At 36.0% G+C, this 24,684-nt stretch overlaps 1 protein-coding gene across 1 annotated transcript in view; it reads left to right on the top strand.

Moving 5' to 3' along the window:
* Positions 1–24,684, top strand: part of GLCCI1 (glucocorticoid induced 1) — a 104,699-nt gene that overhangs the window by 43,510 nt on the left and 36,505 nt on the right. The window contains exon 3 of the mRNA XM_053898288.1: positions 11,221–11,307. Coding sequence (XP_053754263.1) covers positions 11,221–11,307 — 87 coding nt within the window. The remainder of the gene's footprint in view (positions 1–11,220; positions 11,308–24,684) is intronic.

A 24,684-nucleotide genomic window follows, 5' to 3' on the forward strand; every position in this document is an offset into this window, starting at 1 on the left:
CCTTTGTGAACAGAGCTTGACTGAGGAGGACTTTAATCAAAGGAGTGGATATTATACCTCAAATAGTAATAGATCTGAAAGAGAACTTTCAGTTTTATACTCTGATCAAAAACTCATTTCCTGACCAAAAGTCATGCTTACTAACAGCTGTTTGGGTTTCCTGTGCCCTTATTAAGCAAGTTTGTTTAAGAAGCAGCAGTTGATGGAACAATTTTGGAGAGTGAGAGGCTTTTCTGGAAATGGAAACAAGTCTGAAGACTTGGCCATCTTGGCCTCTTACATTGCATTCCAGGGACCTACATTGTTTCTTTTATTGAGCGGGTCCCTAACTGGCTGTTGAGTAAATGTATAAAGATTCCTTCCTGTTGAGGATCACCTTTACTTTCTCTTTCAGCTATTAGCACATTCAGAGAGAGGATCGTATAATCCTGGAGTTCAACAGTCCACACGAAAGTAGTCATGTTCCTAATTTAGGGAGTAATAGTTTTTGTTGCCAAAGGAATACACTCAGCTGTACTGATGAAAAAGTTAAACCCGTGGCTAAGATATTTAATATTTTATTCATAAAGTTCAAATACTATCACTAAAATTACCAGAAACTCAAAATTGTACTTACTAATTTTTAATAAGTAATATATTCATTTGATTCAAAAGTAAAAGAATTTAGTAAAGAGCCTTCCCCATACCCCTGTACTTGGGTTTCCTCCCATTACCACAAACATTTAACAGGTAGCAAAATACCTGCTTTCCTTAGTCTTTTCCCCCATGCCTTTACTCCTAATTTAGCTCTAGGTAAAATTGTGAAGTAGTTTGTATTTATTTGGAACAGCCCTCTTCTTCTCTCATCTTGGCTTACATTGGTTCTCATCCTTTTATATCTTTTAACCCATCAATTTTCTGTTAAAAATGCTGTAACAGTAATAAACAATTACCATTTACTTAGACATCTGTTAGTTATATTAAGCTTTAAGAATTTAAGAATTAAATCATAGTTAAGTGCATAGTATGAGAAAGTAATCTGCCTGTCCACTTATTAATAACTACTTTGTATAAATGAATTATTGGAATAAGATATATGACATTGATAGGAAACATGAGTATAAACCAAGTGAAAACAGTTCCCATTGCTGTTGGAATTCTCGTAGCTTTGGGGGGATAACTATTTTGGGGAGATAACTGTTGCAATGAGGATTACATAAAATAATCCATGTTAAGCTTGCTAGCACAGTATCTAGGACATGGTGGATATTTGTAAATGTTAGTTGCCTTTGGTTTAGAATCTATAATATTTTACTATCATCAGGCTTAAATACAATGATACTGAATTAAGTGGACAGAGAAAGTCACTATTACTAACATCAACAATTGATTATGCGATTATGGGCATTAAGTCTGAGTTGGTAGGAAATGGAGTAGAAATTATACAGATAACTCCACAGCATGGTAGGGGCCTGAAACTCAGTAAATAATTCCTGGTAATTCAGTCCTAAGTAGCTGTCGTTGCCTACTGTGTAGTCTTACAAGTAAGAAATGGCACTTCACATCTGTGAAGGGTCCAAGTATGGGAAAGGGGAGTTACATTGTTGAGGAAACTCCTCCATTCCTCATCACTTAGGTGTCTTATGCTACCAGTTGAGCACTGTTAGTTTTTTAATGACTTTGGAATCGTGTGGAAATATTTTGGGAAGATATCTCCTAGTCACCTATATTGCTGATTTTCTCTCAGGTATGAGAGATTTTTTAAAATGCTATCAAGAAACAACAAAGGTAATTTATCTCTTGGATAATTCAGAGGCAGTTATATTCCAGTGTGATTGTTAAAAGGGTTTGGAAATGCTCTTTTTAAAAAAGTAAATCGCTTTCACTTTTTTACATGTGGAATTAATTTTTTGAAACCCAGCAACCAAGGTAAATTGTAACTTAAAAGATGGTAATACCATAGAATACATTCTAATAATGTCTAAAAACTGAAAATTAGATCTCCTCATTTGATTTTAAATCTATTCCAATAGTAGTGATAGAACTTGTCAGAAAGGGTATTATTAAGTGTACATTCCAAGTAATAAATTGAATATTGTTCATACTTTTAATTCCTCACATAACTATCTCAAGCTGGTTATATGTCAGTAGCCTATTAGTAACTGTTTCTCTAAAAAGCCAGAGAATAGTATATCTTTTTAAGTTTTTATTTTATTTATTTTGAGAGAGAGAGAAAGTGGGTGCGCATGGGTTGGGGAGGGGCAGCGAGGGGAGAGAATCCCAAGCAGGCTCCATTCTTCCTACTGAACCTGACATGGAGTGCAGTCTCATGACTGTGAGATCATAACCTGAGCTGAAATCAAGAGTAGGATGCTTAACTGACAGAGCTACCCAGGTGCCCCGAGAATAATATTTTTAATGTATACTTTATTTTACATTGCATCTTTAATTTTTGTGTTACATGTTCTCCACGTGACTTAAGGAACCTAACTGGATGGGTTATTAATGTGCAGTGCCTCCTGGCCTCTTCTATTGTATTACTTGACTAGTGCCTCTTTGTGACTTGAAACTTGTCAAGAAAAGCATGACAGAAAATACCAGTTATTTTCAAGAAGGTGCAAACAATCCTTGTGAGTTTCAGGTTCAGCAGTACATGGCTTTTTTTAATTGAAAAATGATTGATTTATAATTGCCTCATTTACCTAAAAAATTTTAGTAACAGTTTTATTGAGATATAACTTACATACCGTATGGTTCGTATATTTAAAAGTGTATAGTTCAGTGGTTCTTCATATATTGAGGGTTGTGCAACCGTTGCTGTAATCAATTTTACAATATTTTCAGTGCTCCAAAAAGAAAGCGCTGTACTCGTTAGCAGTTACTGTTTGTCCCCAATCCTCTTTCTCTCAGTGGTAGGCACCCATGAATCTACTCTCTGCCTTTGTAGATTTGTATGTTCTGAACAGTTCAAATAAATGGACGCATGCAATTTGTGGCCTTTTGTGTCTGGCTATTACTTAGTATGCTATCTGTAAGGTTCATTCATCTTGTAACATGTATCAGTACTTCATTCTTTTTTATTGCTAACTAATATTCTAGGGTATAGACTCGAATTTATTTATACATTCATGAGTTGATGTACTGCTGTGACAATTTGTGCGCAAGATTTTGTGTGGACACATACTTTGATTTCTCTGAGAGTTGCTGGATCATATGGTAGCTCTGTGTTTAACTTTATCAGGAGAACATTTTTAGATACTTTTGCCTTCACATAATTAAAGTGTACCATGAAAGGCATACCTGAACTGAATTATAACTTCCTATCAGTATTCTCGTCAATAACTTACCACTAGTATTTCTGAGTGTTTGACATTTCAATGACCTTCAGTTTTCAGTTACTCTAAACACTTAAATGTTCCTGCTTTTCTTTTTTTTTTTTTTAACGTTTATTTATTTTTGAGACAGAGAGAGACAGAGCATGAACAGGGGAGGGGCAGAGAGAGAGGGAGACACAGAATCCGAAACAAGCTCCAGGCTCTGAGCTGTCAGCACAGAGCCTGACGCGGGGCTCGAACTCACGGACCACGAGATCGTGACCTGAGCCGAAGTCGGCCGCCTAACCGACTGAGCCACCCAGGCGCCCCGTTCCTGCTTTTCTAAAATCTCCAACTCCAGGGGCACCTGGGTGGCTTAGTGGTTGAAGTGTCTGACTCTTGATTTTGGCTCAGGTCATGATCTCACTGTTCGTGAGTTGAGCCCCACATCGGGCTCTGTGCTGACCGTGTGTCTCCCCTCTCTCTCTGCCCCTACTCTGCTTGTGCTTTCTCTCTCAAAATAAATAAACTTAAAAAAGAAATTTAAAATCACCAACTCCATTTCCATAGCCAGTAGTTGGTGATCTATATGTAGTCCGGAGTCTGGGTCCCTTATAGTCTGGAGAAAACCCTAACCCTCCTAGTCAAAAGAAACCTGAAAAATATTTTATGTAATGTATACTAACATTCTTTTTTTTTTTTATAAAGTTAATTTTTTTTTAATGTTTTTATTTATTTTTGACAGAGAGACAGAGCCTGAGCAGGGGAGGGGCAGAGAGAGAGGGAGACACAGAATCTGAAGCAGACTCCAGGCTCTGAGCTGTCAGCCCAGAGCCTGATGCGGGGCTCAAACCCACAGACTGAGAGATCGTGACCTGAGCTGAAGTCGGACGCTCAACCGACTGAGCCACCCAGGCGCCCCTACTAACATTCTAACTTAATGTAATGTGTAGTCTGTCTCCCAAAATAGATTTGACATTTGTGTCTGAAGTTAGGAGGGCTTCCTTAGTGTAGGTGTGTGCACACTTACCGGTCATATAGCAGAGCTGTCTTAGTATTATTTTTTAAAAAATCCTGTTGTAAATTTTGAAAATAGTCATCATTGTAGAAAATTTAGAAAATACCAAAAAAACACTTAATTAGTTGCCTATATGCCTAACATCCAGACATAGCCATTTCTTATTTGATATGTATCTTTCTATATTTTTATTATTTACATTTAAAAAATAAGTAAAAATAAAGGCTTTTAAAAATAGAATTCACATAGGTAGTATTTTGTAACCTTTTTAATAAGTCATAGCATTTTCCCATTCCATTCAATGTTCCTAAACATGATTTTAAGTCTTTTTTTCCCCGATTTTTATTCTCATTCAGCTGAAAAAAATTATGGATTTACAATAGCATAATCTAGAATCCTCACTACTATTTATAGTTTGAAATATCTCTTTCTAGCGCTTTTCTGTTTGTGTGTATTTGCTTACTGAAGTGGGATTGTCATCCATGTGCAGTGGTTGTCACATTGTGAGAATATACCACAATTTTTCATTTCCCTACTAATAGACATTTAATTTATTTCCATTGCATCTCTGAGGGTACATCTCAGGTTAATTCTTAGAAATAGAATTACTGTGAATATTGTTAAGGTTGTCGGCACACTTATGATTGCTTTTTCTCAAATTAGCATTTCTTACAGAGTATGGCAGATTATTTCATTTTATCATGTGTAGCACACCTGCAATAATTAATTTCTGTGGTATTTCCTGTTTTCAGAAATTGCAGTTGGCTAACACTCTCCCTCCCCCTTACCGTAACCTTAAGAAATACAGCTTCTTAACTCTTCTGAATAAGTTCCCTGTTTACTAATCTGGAAAATCACAAACCATTACTTCACAGATTTTCATTCAATTGTGTGTTGAGCACACTGCGGCCTAATTAGATATAGATTTTGTACACTTTGCTTAAATACGCAGGCACGTTAATCCTTTGCTAGGGACTATTGCTTAATGTTCCTCACTAAAGAAAAATTTCTCCCTTTCAATATAACTTTCTACATGGCTCCAAATGGTATTTACATTAGTGTATGGTAATTTCCAAAGATGTAATTATATGCAAATTGATATTATACTTGTTAATGGATATTAGCCTACAAGGAAAATGAGTGGATATATGGTCAGCAGGCACCTTGAGTGCAAAATCTATTATTCATTTTTATTTCCTTAGTCTAATAGTGGTTTTCAAACTTCAATTTGCATCAGAATCATCTGGAGAGCTTGTTAAAACATAGATTGCTGAACTGTATCTAAGAATTCCAGATTTAGTAATTCTGGGATTGACCCTGAGAATCTGCATCTCTAATATCCCAGATGACACAGGTGCTGCTTGTCCACAGACCACACTTTGAAACTGGTCTAACCTGATGAACACATAACTTGCTATATAGTTGAAGTGTGATTAAAAAAAAAAAAAAAAAAAATGAGCATGTAACTGCTGCAATCACTGAATTCCTAAAGCTTTTTCAGCAGAACTCTTTCTTTTCTATGGTATTTGTTAACAAGTGAAACAACTATATATATTTGTGTCTAGTTATGAAACTTTATACCTGTATACTATTATCAGAAGAACAAAGGGATAACAATAGTAGAATCATTATCTTTTTTCTGCTCATTTTAATTTTAATTTTATTTTTTTAAAGGCATTTTTTTTTTAGTCTTTATTTATTTTGTGAGAGAGAGAATGAGAAAGGCATGTGCACTCAAGAGTCAGGGGCACCCAGGTGGCTCAGTGGGTTAAGCATCCCACTCTTGATCTCAGCTCAGGTCATGATCTCATGGTTGGTGAGTTTGAGCTCCATGTTGGGCTCTGCCCTGGCAGCATGGAGCCTGCTTGGGATTCTGTCTCTCCCTCTCTCTGTCCCTTTTTCTGCTCATGTGTGCGAGCTCGCTCGCTCGTTCTCTCTCTCTCTCTCTCTCTCAATAAATACATAAATAAATAATCAAGAGTTAGACACTTAACCAACTGAGCCACCCCAGGCATCCCTGTGCTCATTTTTAATGCTTCATAACTCTTTATTTCAGCTCAGGTCATGATCCCAAGATTGTGGGATTGAGCCCTGCCTTGGGCTCTGTGTTGAGCCTGGAGCCTTCTTAAGATATTCTCTCTTTCTTCCCCTCCTGGCTCCTTCTCCTTTTGCCGAGCCCCCCACTCATGCTCGCTCACTCTCTCTGTCCAAAAATAAAAATAAATCTTAAAAAATTTTTTTTTAATAAAAGCTTTTTAGAAGCTTAAACATTTTTTTATTAGTGGTTATATTTATAAATAATGAAGGGTTTGTAAATTGTCTTTTAAAACTTTTTATAACTTAAAATTGATCTGTAATCACAACAATGACTAATGTAATTGATTCATGTAATTTAATTTCATGTCTTGCCATTTTGGTCTGTACTTTAATACTAAGGATCATCTCTTTAAGTGTTGTAAAATAGTTAGCAGTCAGTAATGATATTTCCAATATTGATTATAAACTACATTAAATTCCAAGATCAAAGATTTAACTGTATAAAACATAGATTTTTAACTTTTGCATAAGAGGTGCCTGTCTGGCTTAGTTGGTGGAACATGAAACTCTTGATATTGGGGTCATGAGTTCAAGCCCCACACTGGGTGAAGAGCTTACTTTAAAAAAAAAAAAAAAAGTTTTACTTAAGATTTAAATAAGATCATGAGAATTTTTTCAAGTACTTAGGTTTTTTGTTTTTTGGGGTTTTTTTTTTGGTTTTGTGGGTTGTTGTGGAAGTAGCTTTGGGCTCTTGCATATTAAAAAAAGTACTTTCTTGCTAGGAGCTAATTTGCCCTTGCTAGTTTGTGAATAAAGCCTATTATAAAATTCTCCAGTGTTCACATCTATAAGGGACCATTACCCAGAATATACAAAGAACTTTTAAAGCTCAACAACAAGAAAACAAACAACCTGATTAAAAAATGGACCAGAGACCTTAATAGATACTTCACCAAGAAATATGGCAAACAAGCATATGAAAAGATGGCTTCGCATCATTTGTCATCAGAGAAATGCAAATTAAAACACACCTATTAGAATGGCCAAAATCCAGGACACTGATAATACCAGATGCTGGCCGGGATGCAGAGCAATGGGAACTTCCATTCATTGCTGGTGGGAATGTGATACACTACAGCTGCTTTGGAAGACAGTTCGGCAGTTTCTTACAAAACTGAATGTAGCTTTTTCACACCGTCCAGCATTTGTGCTCCTTGGTATTTACCCAAAGGAGTTGCAAACTTTTGTCCATACAAAAACCTGGACATAGATAACATCTATGCAGCTTTATTCATAATTCCCAAAACTTGGAAGCAGCCAAGGTGTCCTTCCGTAGGTGAATGAGTAAGTGTGGTGCATCCAGACAACTGTATTACTGAGCACTAAGAAGAAATGTGCCATAAAGCTGTGAAAAGACATGGACGAACCTTAAATATACATTACTGAGTGAAAGAAGCCACTCTGAAAATGTGACCCTACCATATGATCCCAACAATACGACATTCTGGAAAAGGCCAAAAAGGAGAAAGTAAAAAGATCAGTGGTTGCCAGGGTTTAGGGGATAAGGAGAGGAATGAAGAGGTAGAACACAGAGGATTTTTAGGACAGTGAAAATACCCAGCATGATAGTATAATGGTGGCATACGTGTCACACATTTGTCCACATCCATACAATGCACACTGCCAAGAGTGAGCTCAAATGTAAACTGTGGACTCTGGGTGATAATGATGGATTGATGTAGGTTAATCAGTTGTGACAAATGTACCACTCTGGTGGGGGATGGCTGTGCGTGTGGGGCATGAGGGGTATATGGGAAATCTCTACAACTTTCTCTCAGTTTTGCTGTGAACCTAAAAATGCTCTTAAACGAGTGTGCAGTCCCATGCACTAGAACTGTTTTCTGTATAATTCACTCATAGAAGAAGAGGTCCTCACACAGGAAACCAAGAGGTAGGTGGATGGACCTGAGGGTTAGAGAGGAAGCTTCATGGGCTGGATTTTGGGTAATTCCAAGAGGTGAAGATAAAAAATGAAAATGGCCTTGGTATCCTTATCACTCCAAGGGAATTTTTTTAAGCCAGTAGTCTTAGAGATAGGCTTTAGTTCTGCATTGTTCAAGTATACAAAAGGTTTACTTTCTCTTCCTTGGTAGTGTAAGTGGAGGCAACTAGAAAGGAAGAATCCCCTAAAGTGGCTGGCTGAAGAGCAAGCAATCAGATACAGTCCACATTATTGAGGGGATTATATTCCTTTCCAAGTGTTAATAAGTCTACTTGTAAAATAAGTGTTCTGGGGTCATTTAAGTAAAAGAAAGAAAGTAAAGCAGGTTTTAAAAAAGTGTGTATTTGAGTTTTTGAAATGGTAATTGTATTGTACATGAGGTATGGGGAAGTATGAAATACAGTATTTCCCAAATTAATTTGGCCATAGAACAGTTTTATCTTTATTCTTATCAGCGTCCAATAGCGATGTTATAAGTAGCACAGTTCATAAAATTCTACTCTAGATTAATGGAGAATCTAGTTGGAAGGAATTTCTTGCTGATATGAAAGGAAAGGATTTTTGCTGCTTTGTATTGTTGCTTATTGAATTTAAATAGTAAAGCATTTCTCAAATGCTCAGATTTAATAAATTAGATACAAATTAGTTCATCTTTTGTGACTTCACAAGCATGAACTTTACATAGATTTAATAAACCAAGTAGCCATCTTTTGGTTTTGCTTTGACTAAAGTAACTTGTTAAAAATCTGCGATTAAATGTATAAAACACTGCTCCCAGTAGAACTTTCTGTAGCAATGGAAATGTTCCACATCTGTGCTGTCTTGTATAGCAGCCAGTAGCCACTAGCCACATGTGGTTACTGAGCATTTGAAATGCGCTAGTGTGACTAAGGAACTGAATTTTTGGTTTTATTTCATTTTCATTAATGTAAATTGTTGCATGTGGCTAGTAGCTGTCTTATTGGACAATGTGGTCTATAGAATATATTTACAGACTCGAACCTTTTCTATTTATTTAAAATTGATGTGATTAAAATGAAATTACTTTCTGGGGAGTATTTTTTGGAAAAGTTGGTACTATGATGAATGTATTTAAACAATTTATATGCATGTAATTCTGCAGCCACATGTCAGAGTACTCTTCTAATAGTTTTGCACTCTTAAAAACCTACATGTTTTACTAGCTGGATTTCAGGAATATAAATGCTCCTTTGTAGTTAGTTTTTATTTCTTTTGTATAACTAACACTACATTCTGAAATAATGATATAGGTTTTCACATTCAGTTTTAAGAAAAGAATGATAGTATGAAGAAAGAAGATCTTTTGTGAGATAAGAGACCTTAGATGTAGCTCCATTTGCCACTGGTGTGCCTGGCAGTAGTAAGGCAATTGTAAAAGTTTTGTGGCTATTGATTTAACTCTCAGTTGGAGATACCTATACAGTTTATGTAATAAATGTCCTTTGAAAAAATTGGAGTTGTACCAAATGAAAATAATTCCTGTTAGAAATGTAATTATTAAATAATTATGCAACATACCAGAAACTTGACTCCTTTTCTGTGAAGTACTTTTGAGTTTTAAACATTGTGATCCTTAGTCATTTGAGTTTTGACAAGACTAATGCTTACACTTGGTAGAAAAGTAAAAGTATTGAGCATGTAAATTCTAAAAATGAAAGTTTGATGAAAATAAACTGTTTTACTCTCAATTATCACTGAACAGCTTCACTTTGGTACTTGAACTGGTTGGTTAAGCAGCTTGTTTGTGTTTTTATTCACCTACCATTTAATTAATTGTTGGTTTCATTTTGGAGCATTATTACTCTTAAGAGGTAATTACTTAAAAAGTTGTTCACAAGCATTTTGAATTGTATAGAGTAGAACTGAGGCCTTTTTCATAAGAAGTTATATAGCATCAACCTCAACATAAGGATTGATTTTTTTTCAGTCTATAATAAACAATAATTTTTCAATCTATATGTGTTGATTGTGCTAATCGTTATCCTTTGTCTAGCTGTAGTGCTTTTTACTTTCCCTGGTTTGCATTCCACTAAGAGTCTTCTCATATCTTAAGGATGATATTTTAACATTTTGACTTTTTTATACAACTACTAAATGGTCTCACTATTTGGCATTTAGCGTTTTGTGTTATGTTTGGGTATAGTGTCTGCTACTGGTTGAATGATTGAAAATGAGGTTTAAGGTAAAAACTCTTTTCTGACATGTAGCTCAAGTTTTTTTTTAACGTATTGTTTCAGATCATAGTAAGTTCATTCAGATTTAATGTTTTTCTTTGTCATTTTAATAATTTTATATTTTTATTTAAAGACGCTTGATGTTTTTCAAAAGAGGATACTATTGCTAATACTCTCTTTCCTGAGTGTAGGAAGAGTAGTACAATCTGCTCTTTAGCTAGATATTTGACTTGTAGGTCATCTGTAATCCCACTGCTTCTGAGCTAGTTCTGTTAATCTCATTTCCATCTCTTTTACTTAGGACAAATGCCATTTTATATTTAGTTTGGCTATTCTCTTTAAAAGCTCAAAAATGTGTATCTTCATAATTCTCTTTGATTTGATAACTTTTAAGTTATTAATGTTGTTGTAAAAAAAAAAAAGCCAAAATGTTTTGAATGACATTATTCAGAGATGTCGTAGATTGGTAATGTCTAATTCAGAATATGACAGAATGTTTTAAACATTTCACGGGTCATGAAAAATCTTAGCACTTAAGGGATTTTAGTATTTAGTATAACTTAACTGGTATGTGCTAAGATTTTGAAATATGTTTGAAATGCTGTGAGATTAAGAAGTAGAGACAAAATTCCTTATTTTATTATTTGTATTATCATTTTTTTTTTTTTATTAAAGACACCTAGTTGTTGGGCAGAAGAGGGTGCCGAAAAGAGGTCACATCAGCGTTCTGCATCATGGGGGAGTGCTGATCAACTAAAGGAGGTAAGTTATTTGTTTTCAGTCTATAACCTGTTTTAATCCTAGCAAATTATGTTTCCTGAATAAATGATACCTCTGTTATTTGTCCTAACCTTACCTCCTTCACAGTTTGAATGGTTGCCTTCTAGGTTTGGGTGAACAAATCTGAGTTTACCTTATTTGTGCCCTTCCTGTCCTTTATAAATATTTGTAATGCACCCACTCAGCTTGTACCTTTTCAGAGTGAAGTCTGGTTTTATGTAACAATCTCTATATCTTTTTTCTTTTAGTTATCTTCTGTTCCCACTTCAGCCTTCTTGATTTTAAGAAGTTACAGCAACCAGAATTCTAGATCATTGCTTTGTACAATGGTAGAATAGTATATTCTGCTTCTCATATGTTTTTTGTAATATCCAACATATTGTTGCCCTTTGAGAACCAAGAGTGCAGTGGAATACATGTCTTTTAGGAATAGTTTTTATAACTCATTCCTTTATTATCAAAACATAAATTATAATCATCTTGATGTATATTTTGGATGGTTTTTCATGATAGTGTTATCTTTTATCCATCTAAATTCTTATATAATTGTTTTTATAAAATTACAAAAACTTAGGGTTGAAAGGTCATCTAGTTCATCTCCTAAATAAACACTCCTTAAAAATGTGGTCATCTAGTCTGTTAGGATCATTCTCAGTGAGAGAAGCTCATCGCTTTGCACAAGAGCAAAATGAGTCCATTTGTTTTAGCTTAAGTTGTTAAATAGTTTATTTTGCATAATGAATTTAAAATTATACCCCTAAGTTTGACTCTGCCTGATGTATCAATACTGAGTAAGTCTACTTCAAATATTTGAAAGGCTAGCATCATGTCATTTTTTTTTTCAGAGTAAACATTGACATTACTCTCATTATTTTTCATGTGTCATAGTTTCTCTACCTCTTAATGTTACTTTCATCTATTGTGGGTTATCACTATCGCTCAAATACTATGGTGTCTAGACTGAATAGATCTAGTCTGTTAGCATGATTTTGCCTGTGACTATATTACATTTTTAGTAGCTTCTGTATTATAGTGCTGTAGGGAAATCCTTAACTTTTCTATATACCCTGTACACAGCACACATGCACAAAATGAGTTTTTCCCAGCAGGAACAAAAAAGAAGGGAAGCTGAGTCTAATATGTCTAGTCTAAAATAGCTACATATCTGTGCATAGAATATGAATAACAAAAAAGTGAACTTGCACTTTGATCTTAGAGATAAATACAATCTCAAAATTATAGCCAAGAGGCCCCCGAGTGGCTCAGTCGTTAAGCATCCAACTTTGGCTAAGGTCATGAACTCACGGTTCAGGAGTTTGAGCCCTGTGCCAGGCTCTGTGCTGACAGCTCAGAGTCTGGAGCCAACTTTGCATTCTATGTCTCCCTCTTTCTCTGCCTTCCCCCACTTGCTCTCTGTCTCTCTCTCAAAGGTAGATAAACAATTAAAAAAACATTTCAAAGTTTTAGCCAAGATTTGGTATAATTAAATTTTGGACTGCAGCAGCACATGATATATATGTATATACACACTATTAAAAAAGGAATATCTGAGATGACTGAATGAGAGATTTGGTCACTCTCTCCACAAAGCAAACATAAAGCTGGACAAAGCTGTCAAAACAACTAATTCAGTGCTCTAGAAATCAACTAAACAAATTGAGAAACTTCATGAAAATCACTGAACCCAGTGACAGACTTGTGGTGTTATCTGTGCTACTCCTCATCCTCTCTTCCTCATGCCCAGCTTTGTTGGTATGGCATTTCAACCAGGATGGGGCAAGCCTTGAAGATTGGAAGTATTGTAGCCCCAGCTGGAGAAAGGGCACTCTCTCACAGTGTTGTAGGTTAAAATAGTAAACTTAGTTGCAGACAAACAGGGAAGACCAATGCCTTAGCTAGTCTAAGGCTTTGCTAGTCTAGTCCAATTTGTGGCAAGTTAAAGACTCATGAAATAGCAGGATTTTATAGAGAGTTCTAGGAGACAAGATAGTCATGGGGGATTGATAAGTTCACACATCCCAGGTTGACCGGAGGCTGTAGATATGCACAGCAGAATATGAAGTGGGCCTAAGCCACCTATGCATCATTGGTCTGTGGAGCCTAGGAATATGTGAAGAGGAGAGTCAAATGGGCCTAGTGGTAGTAAAACCTGGGGCCATCTTGTGAAAGGCTCAGACTTTGAATGCCCTCCTCATTCCACGCACAAATCTCATCCTTGGAATGGAAGCCTTATTAGATTGAGATAATTAAATAAAATCTCTAATCAGTCTTTAGCCAAACACCAAGGTGAACACTGGAGACCAGCTTGAAAAGGTCTTAAAAAGCAAGCCTTAAAAATAAAAATGGGATGGGGCACCTTTGTGGCTCAGTTAGTTAAGTGTCCAACTTCACCTCCTGTCATGATCTCATGGTCTGTGAGTTTGAGTCCCACATCAGGCTCTGTGCTGACAGCTCAGAGCCTGGAGCCTGCTTCGAATTCTGTGTCTCCCTCTCTCTCTGCTCCTCCCCTGCTCAGACTCTATCTCTCTCTCTCTCTGTCTCAAAAATAAACATTAAAATTTTTTTAAAAAAAAATGGGGTTGGAGAGAATGGAGTAGAGACCTCAGTGGCCACACAATGAAGGGGAAACATACTTTTAGTTCATCAAGATGCTAAAACACAAACAGATAAGACAACAACAACCCTCAAGGAAAATCAGAAGCTAGAGTTGCTGCAGTGTATCATTTAAAATATCCAATATTCAACAAAAAGTTTAGAGATCTGCAAAGAAACAAGGAAGCATGACTCATACTTAAGAAAATCACTAGAAATTGTATATAAGTGTCTCCATATGTTGGATTTAGCAGAGAAAAACATTAAAGCAGTGATTATAAGTGTGTTCAAAAAAACCCAGAGAAAACCGTAAAGTATTAAAGGGGAAGTAGGGTGACAGTGACTCAATGAATAAAGAATTTATTAAAAAGGTAATTATTATAAAAGAGAAACAAAAGCTCTAGAGTTAAAAAGTATAGTAACTAAAAGCAAAAGTTCACTAGATGAAGTCAGTAGCAGATTTTAGATGGCAAAAAAAAAAAAAATCAGTGAATTTGCATATATCAGTAGAATTTATATACCCTGAAGAATAGAGACAGATTGAAGAAAAGTCCACAGAGCCTCAGAGGTTTGTGAGAAAACATTAAGTAGATACACATACATGTAATGGGGGACCCAGGAGAGAAGAAAGAGAGAAGACTTAAAAATGTATGAAGAAATAATGGCAGAAAACTTTCCAGATTTAATGAAAAGCAATCTATAGATTCAAGAATCTCCATAAACCCCAAGTTGGAAAACATAAAGAGAACCCACACAGACACATCATACTTAAACTGTTAAAAGCCAAAGGAAAAAAGAAAATCTTGAAAGCTAGATGAAGAAAATGAATCATTACACATAGGGAACTAATAATACATTTAATGGCTGACTTTTCCATCTGAAGCAGTAGGGACCATAAAGCCTGACATATTGAAAATGTTGAAAGCAAAAAATGGTCAACCAAGTATTCTGTATCCAGAAAACCTAGTCTTCTACGATAAAAGTGAATTATTCTCAGGTAAACAAAGATTGAGAGAATTTCCTGCTAGTAGACCATCTTGTGAGAAATACTAAAGGAAATTCTTCAGGCTGAAAAGAAATGACTCCAGATGTTAATTCATATCTGTGCAAAGAAGTCAAGAGTCTTGAGTATGGTAATGTTTGGGTAAATATAAAAGAGTCTGTAGATATATTTTTCTCATTTTTCCACATTTGAAACACGTAAAATCATATAAAGCAATAAGTCTACTGTGTCAGATAAGCTTTCTTATCATAAGGCCTGCTGAGCACCAGAGGCACTGCTGTGTAGGGGGTGGGGTGCCTGCATGGGCACCCATGTTAGTGGCTGCGCAGCCCAGGGCTGGAGAACTTGTCACCCCCACTGCCACCAGGGAGATGCTGCGAGCCCAAGCCCATCTGCCAGCCTGCCTTGGAGCTTCTCCTTTCTTGGCCCCCACCTCCCTTTCCCTACCTCCCTCTGTGGCTGCTAGGTGCGCTCCCCCTACCAAGCTGTCTCTTTTCTCTTTCTCTACCTACCACCCGCCCGCCCCCCCCAACCCCACTGCTTCTGCAGCCAGTGGGAGGGACTGGGACTGGGACTTCCTGAGGTCCCAGGGATGGGGCTGGGGCTGGGGCCCATTGGCTGCAACCAGCCCAGGCCTCTGAGAGAGAAGGGGGCTCTGGGTCTGTCCCAGTATTGGCCTGGGGGAGGGGACCACCACCTGGGTAGGGAGGGGGCTATCTAGAGAGAGGTCCAGGCTGTGGGGGTGACATCTACACAGAGGGGATAAGCTCTTGGTATCTTTCTTTTTCCACATCCTGTGGGCCTCTTGCCTGGCTTCATTTGTCCCCACTTCCTAGCAAACTTTACTCCCTACTGCCTAGTTTCGTTTGGTTCCCACAGCCTGTGTTCTTTAGGGCTCTGTCACCTGGTTTCCCTAGACCTTGCTGCCTGATTTCTTTTTGTTCCCACTGTCTACTTTCCTGAAGTCCCTGTCACCTGGGCTTGTGTTTATGACCTATATATGTGAAATATACATATGGCAAAGTATAAAAGAGGGGAAAAAAATGGGCATGTGCTGGAGTATAGTTTCTGTTTTACTGGAATTATTTTTTTGAAGTAGTGTGATAAATTAAGATGCATATTATAATCCCTAGAACAGTTGCTAAGAAAATAACTCTGAAAAAATAAAAAGTAAAAAATATAGAGGAATTAAAATGCTACACTGAAAGTATTTATCACAAAAGAAAGCAGTAAGGGAGGAACAGAGGAATAAAAAAAAAAAAAAGGTGTGACACAAATAGAGAATAATTAACAAAATGGCAAAAGTAAATCTAATCATATAATTACATTAAATATGAATGGACTGAACATTCTCCTTAAAAGGCAGAGATTGTCAAACTGGATAAAAACACAATAGCCAGCTATATGCTATGTGTAAGAAGCATGTTTTATGATAAGAAAGCTTATCTGACACAGTGGACTTGAAGATAAGAAGTATTATTGAAGACAGATAAAAAAATTTCATAATGATAAAAAGGTCAATAGATCAGGAAGATATAGTAATCATAAATTGTGTCTACTTCTAACAGTGGCTTACAAATGCCTGAAGTGAAACTGTGAAAGGAGAAATAAAGTGTCTACAATAATAATAAGGGATTCCAACACCCTATTCTTAATACATGATAGAACAACTAAGTAGACACAAAATAAGAGGATAAAAGATTCTGGCATTATCAATCAACTTGACCTAAATGACATATATGGAAGACTCCACCCAGTGATTGTATTCTTTTCAAACATATTTGAAATATTCTCTAGGTTAGACAATATGCTTGGCCATAAAACAAGTCTCATAGAGTGCAAAAGATGAAATCATGTAACAGGAATCTTTGAAAGCCCCAAATATTTGTCAGTTAAAAGCATTTTAAAATATTTTAAAATGTTTAATGAATGAAAACAGAAAGACACCTTAGACTTTATATGTGCAGATAAAGCAGTGCTTCAGGGAAAATTTATACCTTTAAATGCGTATCTAGGAAAAAGGAAGTTCCTCAATCAGTGCCTAAGCTTCTAAGCTTAAGAAACTAGTGGAAAAAGAGCAACGCAGACCAAAAGCAAGCAGAGGAAGGAAGGAAGGAGTTAATAAAGAATATAGCAGAAACCAACAGAACATAAAATATTAGAGAAAAATTAGTGAAACTAGAAGTTTATTCTTTGAAAAGAAGAACCAAGTAGATAAACTTTTAGCTAGACCAGAAAAAGAAGATACTGATTAGCAAAGTCAGCAGTGAAAGAGGTGAAATTACTACCAACTTCACACAACTTGAAAGTATTATAAAGGAATATTATGAATGAATTTTATGTCATCAGTGTGGAAACTAAAGTAAAATGGATGAACTCTTAGATACAAGTTACTAGAAAGAGGCAAATTGCAAAGACTGATTTAAGACTAGAAGACATGCATACACTTCTAAAAAAGTAAAGAAATGGAATGAGGATTAAAAATCTTCCCACAAAGAAAATCCCAAGATCAGATTTGATGAATTCTATCAAATATTTGAAGAAATAATGTTAATTCTTCACAAACTCTTTCAGAAAATAGAGAAGACAACACCCCCCGGTTTATTTTGTCAGGCCAATTTAACTGACTTCAAAGCCAGGCCAAAGACATCTCAAGAAAATAAAATGGCAGATCAGTATCTCTCTTGAACATAGATGCAAAAATCCTTAAAATATTAGCAAATCAAATTCAGCCACATATGAGGCGGATTATATACCATGAGCAAAGGGAATTTGTCCCAGAAATTCAAAGATGGTTTAAGATCCAAAATTCAATTAATGTAATACACTACATTAATAAAATAAAGAATAAAACCATATAATCATCTCAGTAGAGTTAGAGAAAGCATTTACCAAACTGTCAACACCCATTCACAAAAAAAATAATCTCAACAAGACAGGGAAAAAAAAAATAATAATAATAAAAAACAAAGGGCTTTTGTTAAAAACAAACAAAAAAAAAAACAAAAAAAAAAAACCCCTATAGATCATATTCACATATTTTCTCTTTAAAGCAGTCTCCAGGGGCACCTGGGTGGCTCAGTCGGTTGAGCGTCCGACTTCAGCTCGGGTCATGATCTCTCAGTTCGTGAGTTCGAGCCCCATGTCGGGCTCTGTGCTGACAGCTCAGAGTCTGGAGCCTGCTTTGGATTCTGTGTCTCCCTCTACTCTCTCTGCCCCTTCCCGCTCATGCTCTGTCTCTCTCTGTCTCTCAAAAATGAATAAACGTTTAAAAAAAAAAAAAAAAAACATTTTAAAGCAGTCTCCACACCCAACATGGGACTTGAACTCATAACACTGATATCGAGAGTTGCGTGCTCTACTGACGGAGCCAGCCAGGCACTCTATCATATTCATATTCATTCATTTTAGTGGTGAAAGCCAGAATGTTTTCTTCTAAGATCGGGAGGAAGGCAGTGTCATTCACTGTCTCCTTGTTAACCACTTTTATTCGGTATTGCATAGGAGGTTCTAGACAGTGCAGTCAGGCAAGAAAAATAAAGACATCCAGATTGTAAAGGAAGTGGTAAAACTGCCTTTATTCACAGATAAAATGTAAAAACTATATTTAGAAACTCCTAGGAAATATACAAATACAGTACTACAAGTAGTAAACATGTTCAGCAAGGAAGGTTGCAGGATATAAGTCAACATATAGAAATCAGTTCTATGTCTAGATACTATATAAGAACAGTCCAAAAAATAATAAAACAATTTATTGCAGTTGTATTAAAAAGATGAAAATATTTAGGAATTAATTTAACAAAAACAGTGCAAAATTTGTACACTAAAAACAACAAAACATTGCTGGACAAAATTAAAGCTTTAAATAAATAGATAGACTTACTTTGTTCAGTGGATTGATTGGAAGACTTAATATTAAGGTGATAATTCTTCCCAAATTGAATCAATGTAATCCCTATTAAAATTCCATGTTTTTTATTTTTGGTAGAAATTGACAGACTAATCCTAAGATACATGTAGATATGCAAAGGACCTGGAATGGCCAAAATATTTTTGAAAACAGGAAATTTGGAATATTAACATTACACAATTTCAGTACTTCTTATAAACTCACATTGATGAAGTTAGCAAAAAGAAAGACACATAGATAAATGGATAAACTTTTGAATCCAGAAATAAACCTTTATGAACTTCATTAAATTGAATATTTACACTTCAAAGGACACCACTAAGAGATTGAAAAGCCAAGTTTCAGACTGGAAGAAATATTAGCAAATCATATATCTGACAAAGCTTATATCCAGAATATATAAAGAACTCCTACAAATCAATAATAGGAAGACAACCCAAATTATCAATGGATAAGACAGTTGAATAGAAGTGTTCACCAAAGATAAAAGGGTGAATGACAAATGACCACATGAAAAAGTGTTCAGCATCATTAGTCATTAGGCAAATGCAAATTTAAACCATAAAATCCACCTATGTAGTCAATACAATTATTATAATTTGAAATCTTTTTTAATTCTTTTTTTTAAGTTTATTTATTTATTTTGAGAGAGCAGGAGAGTGAGTGCACATAATGGGAGAGGCAGAGAGAGAGAGAATCCCAAGCAGGCTTAGCACTGTCAGTGCAGAGCCTGACGCTGGGCTCAAACTCCTAGAACTGTGAGATCATGACCTGAGCTGAAACCAGGAGTTGAACACTTAACCAACTGAGCCACCCAGGCACCCTACAATGATTATAATTTAAAAGACAGGCAATACCAAGTATTGGCAAGGATAAAGAGAATCTGGAACTCTCAAATGTTCTTGGGAACATAAAATGGGACAGTCACTTTGGAAAACAGTTTGTCAGTTTCTTTTAAAGTTAATCAGAAACTTAGCATATAACCCAGCAATTCAGTTCCTAGGAATCTGTAAGAAAAGTGAGAACACACGTCTAGATTGAGACATGTACACAAAATGTTTATAGCAGAGTTATTCGTAACAACTAAAAACTAGAAAATGTCCACATATCCATCAGTTGGTAAGTAGATAGACAAAATGTGGTTTTTCATGCAATAACTTACTCTTCAGCAATAAAAAAGGAATAATGTACTGACTATTGATACATACTACAATGTGAATGAACCTCAAAAATATTTTACTAAGTCAAGTCAGCAAATTTTTTCTGTAAAAGGCCGGATAGTAAATACTTTGGGGTTTGTGGGCCATATAATCTTTGTTGCAACTAATCACCTCTCCTCTTGTAGTGTGAAAGCAGCCATGGACAATATAGAATGAACCTGGTTATGTTCCAATAAGTTTTGTTTACAAAAATACATGGCAGACTAGATTTGGCCTACAGATTATGGCTTCCCAATCCCTGCTAAGTGAAAGAGGCGAGATGATTAAAACTACATATTATATGGTTCCATTTATGATTGAAATGCCAGAAAAGGCATATTTAAAGAAGAGGGACAAAGTCCTTTTGTGGTTGCATGTGGCTGAGAGTGGGGCTGGAGGAGTGGTGATTGGCTACAAATAAGACTCAAGGCACAATTGGGGGGTGATGAAAAAGTTACAAAACTGCATTGTGATTATTTTTGTATAGCTCTACATAGTGATTGAAACTTACTGAGTTTTACCCTTACAGTGAATAAAGTTAAGACAATGTAAATAATACCTCAGTAGAGATGAAAAAAATAAAAAAGGAGTAGATACAAAAGGCTGGTGGGTTTTCCATGGTGTATCAGGAAGATATTAAGTGCTATATGGTATATAACTGAGGCTAGCAAATGATAAGAATACGTTGGTAAAGACAAAAAGTGAAAATAAGAATAGTTATAATATGTGACAGAATTGGAATTTGAGAAAATTTTGAAAAGCCAAAACTATTATTGAAAGTAGTATTTTTTAAAGTTACATGCTACTAAAATTATGTTTTTAAAAAATAGCTTTTGACCTGCTTTCTTGAATTAGGATCAAAGTCAAATGTAGCACACATCCTTTCTTCCTGAGTCACATCATACTCTCCCCCTCACACAATTTGCAACAGGATTGCAGATTAAAATGTCAGTGAAAGCACCTGTATAATCTGCCTCCTCTTTGCTTTAAATTTATGAGAATGCAATGTGAAAAACTTTCAGAGAAATAAGTAACTGTATTCTAGTTATGTTTGAGACAAAGAAAACCCCTGCAGACTATGAATAGACAGGAAACCCTTAGTAATGAGTGGATGTTGATGCTGTCTGGCTCTCAGAAACCTGGGTCATGTGGGCCAGAGCTTAAAAAGTGGGTGTTTAAGCCAAATTTAAGAGAGTATAGATTGCTAGACATTTTAAGAATGCCAAATGTGTCTTGCAAATGGTAGGAGATTGGAACTGGGCTGTCTGCATAAACCAGGGAGGTGGGACCATGTTTCTAGGCCATAAAAGTAGACCTGAAATAACTCCACCTGACACTGTTGGTGTTTTCCTGTGGGCCAAAGAGGCAGCTATGCAAAAATGGAAATAGTAACCATATGTTCTGTGTGGATGTGGCATCTGGAATAGAGCTCTACCCATGTGGAACCAAAGCCCCAATCTTTCTAATTTAAGACCTACTCTGGAGCTATGCAACTCCAGGGGGATAGTCTGAGCAAGCATGAAACAACATGGCAGGAAAGAACTCACAAAGAATAAAACTTCCACGTAAGGTCTGGTTGCAAACAAGTATTTTAGGACATGTAAGGAAATCTGTTGCCATAAGGGACAGCAGACATACTTAATAGGATGATTGACATCCGAAGAAAGAGAATACATTCTCAAAAAAAGCACTTAAAAATGAGAATGTTTAAGAATTTCAAATGAAATGATAACTTACAATAAGAAAAGGAGTAAACAAGAACAAGCAGAATGATAAAGGACCAATTGCAAATTCTGTAAATAACAAAAGTTGGTGAAATTAAAAATAAAAAACTCTTTGGTAGATTAAATTGACATAACAAAAGAGAGAATTAGTGAATCAAAACTCTCAACTGAAAATTGCTAGTCTGGATGAGCAGATATAGAACAAAAAGATAAAGAGATTGAAAACATGAAAGAGAAGTTAAGAAACATGGAAAATAGACTGAGTTAGGAGTTCAGGAAGTAAGAATATCCTGTAAGCATCAGGGAAGAGAAATTCTTTAAAGATTGAAAGTCTGCTATATTTGGACAGCAATTGAAAAAGCCCACCAGTTCCAAGGAGGTTAAACAGGACAAAAAAAAAAATTCCACCTTTAGGTATAGTATAATCGAATTGTAGATTAAGGACACACACACACACACACACACACACACACACACACACACACACATTCTTGCAATTAGGAAAGAAAAGCCCATTACCTACAATAGAAAGGGCAATCAGTTGCAATACATTTATCAGAAATTGCAACTGATACAGGTATACAGTAATGTGTTATGTTCATGTTAAGGAAATGAATCCAAGTGAGGCATTTCTGTCATGAAAAGACGACTTTTCCTCCTTTGAGTTATGTTTGCTGGAGGGTTGTCAACCCAACCTTTATTTAGATTTTACAAACTAAGCAAGTGTACAAATGTACTTTTCCACTTGTTAGAAATGTGGTTTCCTGCTTATAAAACACAGTTTAAAAATTAATTTATAAAGCATAACTAGAATTCAAGAAGTCTGTTAACTAAATGATAAGGATATAATTAGCATTGCTTTTTACAATACTTCATTTATATACATTTAGTAGAGTAAAAGAGAAGAGAGGTAAATCTTTCAGATATGTTTCACCATACATCCTTAGTGTTTAGTGGCAATGCATTTGTTGATGGAATAACATCATAGGAATAAGATTGTATGCCCAATAGTGTGTAAGGGATATAGAAATCCAAAAGAAATAATTACACATTAGAAAACCAACTAAGACTTTTAAGGGCTAATCAAAAAAAGACTTTATGTTAATTCCCACAATCCTTATTGAGTGAGAGAAGTTCATCTCCTGCTCGTGGTGCAAAACTGGAATCTGATCACCGTTACAGTCCTGTGGTCCCTTTGAATGAGCATGCTTTCTAACTTACTAAAATAGTCAAAGCTTCTGGCTGCTTTTATGGTTCTAGCTACTTTCTCCTAGCTCCTCTGCAATTGGAGCTTGGGAGAGAGGGAAAGGTAAGGGGAATAAGATGTCTTTACATTTCTTGGGCTTGACAGATTCTTAAAACTGACTTTGTTTTGTAGAGTAATTTCACGGGGTCCCTTGTTGCTATACATCTCTTATCTACTGTTCTGCATTTGTGGGCTTGTGAGTCTTTTACTGTGTTCTTAGCCTCTAGAATCGTAGAAATAACATTCACTGTCTCAGCTGCTGACTCGGTTCACCCTTCTAAGTAGGTGGGCCCCCTCTTAAAACCAAAGACAACTCTGCACGCTGACTCTTGGCACTCAGATTTTCCTAAGTGGTTCCTGGTAAACTCTCATACATTTTTTTGGGGGCGGGGGGGAGTTCTGGTTAGTGTTTAGGAGTTTAGGCTGATTCTAATGCAACAGTAAATCGCTATCATCCTAGCCCAACATTTTCAGTATTTAGAATAAGAGTCAGATATCAATGTCCATTGTGTTCTCTTATCTGTGGGGAACATAAATTGATCTTTCCAAGTTGTTCCATTAAAATTTCTTTCTCTTTATTTGAGGCAAAGGAGGAAGTATTCCCTCTCAGGTCTTGGATTTTGTTTTTTTCCTACTTAGAGTGTAATAAATTAGCCTTTTACTATTTTGGGGATGCTGGCAGAAGGCATGAGATGCCTGGATTAGAGACAGTGGCCTTTGTTATTCCCAGCACAGCAAGTATCAAGACCATCAAGTTTACCGTATTTCCCCTGAACACTAAGTCCCATGTGATGGGGAGAGCCCAAATGTATTCCTACACATGCAGTAGATCACATTACAGGGGAGGAACACAGAGTTTGGGGAATCCACTATTTTTATAGTAAGCAGTTAGCAAATCTGCCCTTTATCCCAATACCAAATGGTGACATTCCAAGAAAGAAATAATACTGTTGTATTGTTGTTTTGATTTTAATTTTACTATTTGTGAATTTGATAAATTGAAACATACAGGATAGGGCATGTAGGTGGCTCAGTTGGTTAAGCATCTGAGTCTTAATCTCAGCTCAGGTTTTGAACTGTGGGTCCTTGAGTTCAAACCCTGTGGGGCTCTGTGCTGGGTGTGGAGCCACTTAAAGAAAATAATAATAAATTTAAAAAAAGGTGGGTTTGCTGTTCTTAAGTTCTTCAGTAGAGATAAGGAAAAAGAATGGGTTGCTTCCTGATCTCACCAATAAGCTTTTCTCATTACTCGGATAGTTTTTCTTAGATGGAGCCATCTGAAGCAGTAAATGAAATGATTAGGGATATTTCTCACATCTGTTCAAACAGTGATAAATAGATATTATTGATGTGGTCTTCCTTTTTTTTAAAAATTTTTTTAATGTTTATTTTTGAGAGAAAGAGAGAAAGAGAGACAGAGTGTGAGTGGGGGCGGGGCAGAGAGAGAGGGAGGCACAGAATCCAAAGCAGATTCCAGGCTCCGAGCTGTCAGCACAGAGCCTGACACTGGGCTCAAAATCACCAACCATGAGATCATAACCTGAGCCGAAGTCAGATGCTTAACTGACTGAGCCACCCCTTAAGTAAGGAAAATAAAAGTTTCTTTATATGCCTTCTGCCCTAACATTTTCTTAATTTTTGGTATTAGTTTTTTTTATCATATTATACTAGGGGGAAATAAT

Source organism: Panthera pardus, unplaced genomic scaffold (assembly GCF_024362965.1).
Source record: "Panthera pardus isolate Hobbes unplaced genomic scaffold, ASM2436296v1 HiC_scaffold_8, whole genome shotgun sequence".
Taxonomy (NCBI): domain Eukaryota; kingdom Metazoa; phylum Chordata; class Mammalia; order Carnivora; family Felidae; genus Panthera; species Panthera pardus.